The following is a 5,216-nucleotide window of genomic DNA, read 5'->3' on the forward strand; positions in this document are numbered from 1 at the left end:
AAAAAAAAAAAAAAAAAAAAAACTGAACAATCAAAGAAACAAATTCTTGAAAACCGAACTGAAAATGGATAAGAAGGAAGAACGAGAAATTAAACCTGAAATTAACAGATTGGAACGCGAAGAACCTCGAAGTGGAAAGGAAACAGAAATCGTACAGGTGTGGAGAAGAAGAAAAGAAAGAGAGAATGGAAACAAAAGAACAACACAAATACAGATGGGAATTGGTGGGTTTTTTGTTGTGTGTTCTTGGGATTTTTAGTGTCCGGATTCGGATTGAAAGCGAAGCAAAAGAAGAAAGCAACAAAGAAAAGCGGGGAATGACAGAGAAGCATACACCGACGCCGAGCTGACAACTCTCTCCCTTTACTCTGAATTTCTCACATTATTAAGCCAAAGAAAATGGGAAGAAAGTGAAAGAAAAAGCTCCCTTCTTTTTCTATTACTATTTTTTCCCCCCCTTCACTCACAAGTTTATCCACCTTCTATTTAATATTTTCTTTAATTATATCAAATTAATACCAATACATTAATTTCAAAACATTACAATATAAATGACATAAATTGTAACAACGATAAACGATTTTTATGTATGATTATCAATTATAATATGATATTTATACAAAAAGATATTTATTTTTACCATTTTTTTTTTACTTTTTAAAGGGGAGTGATATAATTAAAATCTATATAAATATATTCTTAAAAGAATATTTTTTTGTTTATGAACTTCGAATTAATAGTATATTGGTTTATTAAAAAAATTCTTTAATCTTTAGATATTACCCTAATATGTGATGTAACCCAAATTTATGATAGACCCTTCTTTTCTTCCGATGGTGTAGTCTTCTTTTGCATCTTTGATGATGACGACAAAAAACAAGATTCGTCAACAAATACATATCCAATACAATAGAGTAAGCGGTGTGACAAACAAAGATGGACAAAAGCATGACAAATAACTAAATTTGACCACAAAAATAAATAGGAAGAAAAGTTAGTTGTTATAGCTGACCATTTAGTATCATTGTTTAAAGTATAGATACTAGTACGTTAAGATAAAATACTTGTAACGACTCAGATCCACCACTAGCAATTATTGTCTTCTTTGGGCTTTCCCTTTCGGGCTTCCCCTTAAGGCTTTAATACGCGTCTGCTAGGAGAAGGTTTCAGCAGTGGATCTGGGCCGTTCCCATACTAATCCACACTTTAATCCAAACGAAGCTTTATTCAAAATGCAGAACCACAAAGAACACTATGCTTCCCTCGTCTTCATAAAAGTGTATGGTCAGACTGAAAAACAACCTTGAGAGAAGAGATGACATCCGAATGTATAAAATTATTTAATTTTAGGTATTTACAGTGTCTGTGTTAATAAACGGTTTAAGAGCAGGTATAAGCATCACATCTAGTGTTGTCTAGACATTGGGCCTCATTTGCTATCACCATCATCACCACCATACTGAGTAGAATTACCATTCCAAAAGGAATTCCTACCTTTGAACCGTTCGTCGTCTTCATCGTTCTTCAACGTATGAATGCTATGAATATTTGCTCCAAATCTAGATGTTGACAATGGTTGCTTCCCACGAGTATTGTTTCCGCTCGTTGTTGCAGTTCCTTGGTTTGGTTGGCGGACATGGCGCCTCTCTACTTCTGAAAATTCACTACCTGATACATATATATGTATAAACATATTAGAAAAAAGTTCACGATAATTCATTGGAACCAAAAGAGTAGACGCGAATGAATCAATAATCAAACAAGAGTCAGAAACTAAGCCACAAAATCACCCAAACCCAACCATAAGAGTACTCAAAGCCAACCACAAAACCTGAAACTAAAGTAGGCCCTTCGAAAGTTAAGGGACCATAACAAAATAATCCTGAAAGTTCAAGGGTTAAACCAAGATTTTAACCTTAAAAAAACATTAACATTCATGTGAAATTCATTGGAACCAAAAGAAACAAGATAATTCATACTTCTTCTCTTATACTTACTCCAATGGCTGAATTTTCCCATACTTCTTCTCTTTTAAGAAACAAGATAATTCATTGGAACCAAAAGAGTAGACGCGAATGAATCAATAATCAAACAAGAGTCAGAAACTAAGCCACAAAATCACCCAAACCCAACCATAAGAGTACTCAAAGCCCACCACAAAACCTGAAACTAAAGTAGGCCCTTCGAAAGTTAAGGGACCATAACAAAATAATCCTGAAAGTTCAAGGGTTAAACCAAGATTTTAACCTTAAAAAAACATTAACATTCATGTGAAATTTCTATTTTAGGAAAAGAAACTCACTATACTGTCGCACATCTCCTTGAGTTTCATGTCTGGTGCCCCCAAGATAGGAGAATGGATTCACATAAGATAAAATCCTTCTAACGAATGCAAAGTATCCATCACCGTTTTCATCTGAAGATACACCATTGGCTGCAGAATTTCTTTGATCAGCGGAGGAGGATGCTCCCCTGAAATCACGAGCAACTCCCAGATGTCGAACCATTATCAATGATTGTCTATTAGATAGGCCCAAGTAAGACAATGATTTCTCCAAATCTGCAGCAATTCAAATAATTAAGACAATGGTCAACCCCGAGCTTCCCAGTAAGAATCTTCATGTCATTAAGTATTATAATGACAGATTCCAACAAAACTTCAAATAAGGAAGTTAAAGAGTTTAATGAAGTCCACAGACTAGAAAAACACCAATTTGAGCCGGACTATTAGCTATAGTTATAGAAGCATAGATGAATCGTTTGAAAGATCTGAATATCAGTTTCAATCAATACCAGCTGATCCTTAGTCCTAATCAGTGGATGCCAGTCCAGTTGATATTTTAGTAAGGCACACAGCAAGGATTTCATGATAAAAACTCATAGATGTGGTCATCATACCTCTAGTATTTCATTTCAAAGAAACAGGGGTACTAACATGTATTCGAAATGCCATATAGGTTGGATGTTCTAATTTCAAGGGGGTGCTAGAATGGTAACAAAAACAATTGCAGGATTACGAGTATTATGCCGTTAAAGGATTATTTACATGAAACTTGAAACGTGAATGGTGAATTCAATAATAGAGTCACTTTTTGTAGGGGTTTGCATTGTTAGGTTTATGAAAAGTTCTTGTTCATGGTTGTTCTTTACATAGATGTCTTAGCTGTTTTTAATTCTTATTTTTCACTTTCTTTGGAAGTTTGTATCACTTGAACTTTTAACTTCTTTTTTCATTATATCAATGAGAAGTAATTCCTTGTTAAAAATAAAAAGTACAGCAGATCAACTTTGAAAGGAGGATGCTACATTTCTATTTCTCTCCTCCATGGTGTATTAGGTGTGCTTCTAACTCGGAGCATCTTGGACACTCTTTTTCTTATTGCTCCTTTGCCTCAAGATATCGGATGGTGACTTTAGAAGCTATTGACTGGTCTTTAAATTTTCCTAACAAGTATGATCTTGCTACTATTTTGGTGGGACATCCTTTCCAGAGAGCGAAGAGGATTTTGTGGCTTGCTATCATAAAATTTTCCTCTGATTTCTTTGCAGCAAAGAAATGGAAGAAATTTCGGAAACTCTTTCTCTACTTTTGATCAATTTTCAGACCTAGTAATTCTCCATGCTATGTATTATTGAAAGTGTAAGCACCCTTTTACTGATTATAGCCTTTCTTCTTTGATGTCTAATTGTTGAGTTTTCATGTAACCTTTAGGCATTGGGAGTTTTTATTCTTTTATTTTATTCATCAATAAAATTGAAAACAAAAAAAACAAAAAACAAGACTTGTCATATGGTTTGTTAGATTAACCACGTAACATATTTTCATATCATCCTCTAACACGTTCTCTTTTACTAGCAACGTTTGTTTAATATCACTAATGATTTTACCTTTTTCCAAACCTCTCAGGTTAAAATTTTAATTAGGCTTTAGTCCTAACACTAAATAGAATCCTAACCCAAACTTCAAACTTCAAAGACAAACAAAGTAATTTATTGGAAATATAAATTAAAATTTTAATATTATTAGGGACCAAATGAAAAAAAAAAATCAATAATATATGAGGATCTATTGAATTTAACCAAGTAATAAATATTCAGATCATACCTTGATCTGTGAAAACCTTGCGTGGATATGGAACAGCTAAATCATAAGATCCAAAGGTACTTTCCTGGCTGTTATCCACGTAGTCTTTGACCATTCTCAAGGTGCTTGTCTTGGAGAACTTCTCCTGGAGGTTAATACCATTCAGCAGCCGAATGTTTAAATGAATATCACTTGAAGTGTAGTTCTTGGGGGCACTGCCATTTTCAATAGCATTATTCTCATCCACAATTTTGTTCTTTTCTTGTTGGGTCACTTCCTTGGTTTCTGGAGGAATTGGTCTTGAAGCTCCTGATTGACATGACTCAATATGGTTTGGAATGATAGGAGAGTCGTGCACAATTGTGGAAGTATTTTCAGAAGAACAGTTTTTCTGGCCTCCAGGATCAGCCAATGAGCCTTTATTATTCTGAGAGGGATCAGGGGATTCATTATTATTCCCAACACTCACAGAATGATGTACAGTGGACTCCTTAACATCTGATTTGATGTCTTCCTGCTAAAAATTACAAAATAAAATGGAACCAATTATAAATAATATAACCCTTTAGCCTAGGGTAAACAATGTTGATACCATACCTTGACTCGTTTTTCAGGCTCCTTCCTCTTTTTAGAGGAATTTTCAGTCCCTTTCTCTTCCTCTGCTACACAAGTATTGACACTCAGATTAGTCTCTGAGGAATCAATATGATGATCTGCATGAGAAACAGCTGCCAAAGAGGAACTCCCTGAATCAGAAGGCCTCGAAGTAGATGCCTCAGACTTCTTTGAAGCAAGGGCTGCCGTCAAAACAGATGCGGTTGTTTCCTGCAGTTCATCTTCAGATATATCTAAAATATTCTGGTGCCTCAGACTTCTAAGGATGGTTCAAGATGAAAAATATTTCACAAAAGATAGAAACAAAATGAGAGGCCTAACTTACCTCAATCACATCATAATACCTCATAATATTTCATTTTTGAAAAGCTATGAAAAAGGAGAAGGGAAGAGAGAGAAAAGGAATAAGAGGGCAAAACATGAAAAGGCCATGTAATCCAAAAGATCAGTATAAAATTAGTAAAAATTGCCACCTCATTTATAGTTTGTCACATCTTTTTTTTTTTTTTTTTTTTTT

At 34.4% G+C, this 5,216-nt stretch overlaps 2 protein-coding genes across 3 annotated transcripts in view; both read right to left on the reverse strand.

The window, feature by feature from the left end:
• The window catches only part of LOC111461022 (PTI1-like tyrosine-protein kinase 3), a 6,456-nt gene extending 6,030 nt beyond the window's left edge, over nt 1-426 (reverse strand). The window contains exon 1 of the mRNA XM_023104450.1: nt 96-426. The gene's annotated coding sequence lies outside the window, so the exon portion shown is untranslated. The remainder of the gene's footprint in view (nt 1-95) is intronic.
• A 782-nt stretch (nt 427-1,208) lies between these two features.
• LOC111460945 (plant UBX domain-containing protein 11) overlaps nt 1,209-5,216 on the reverse strand; it is a 10,367-nt gene continuing 6,359 nt past the window's right edge. The window contains exons 7-10 of one of the 2 annotated variants that reach the window (XM_023104326.1): nt 4,682-4,909; nt 4,106-4,598; nt 2,303-2,560; nt 1,209-1,668 (exon numbers count right to left, since the gene is read on the reverse strand). In XM_023104326.1, coding sequence (XP_022960094.1) covers nt 1,430-1,668; nt 2,303-2,560; nt 4,106-4,598; nt 4,682-4,909 — 1,218 coding nt within the window. In that variant the 3' untranslated portion in view covers nt 1,209-1,429. Of the gene's footprint in view, nt 1,669-2,302; nt 2,561-4,105; nt 4,602-4,681; nt 4,910-5,216 lie in introns of both variants that reach the window. The other variant, XM_023104325.1, reaches the window with a different exon arrangement.

This window comes from Cucurbita moschata, unplaced genomic scaffold, assembly GCF_002738365.1.
Source record: "Cucurbita moschata cultivar Rifu unplaced genomic scaffold, Cmos_1.0 Cmo_Scf00024, whole genome shotgun sequence".
Lineage (NCBI taxonomy): Eukaryota > Viridiplantae > Streptophyta > Magnoliopsida > Cucurbitales > Cucurbitaceae > Cucurbita > Cucurbita moschata.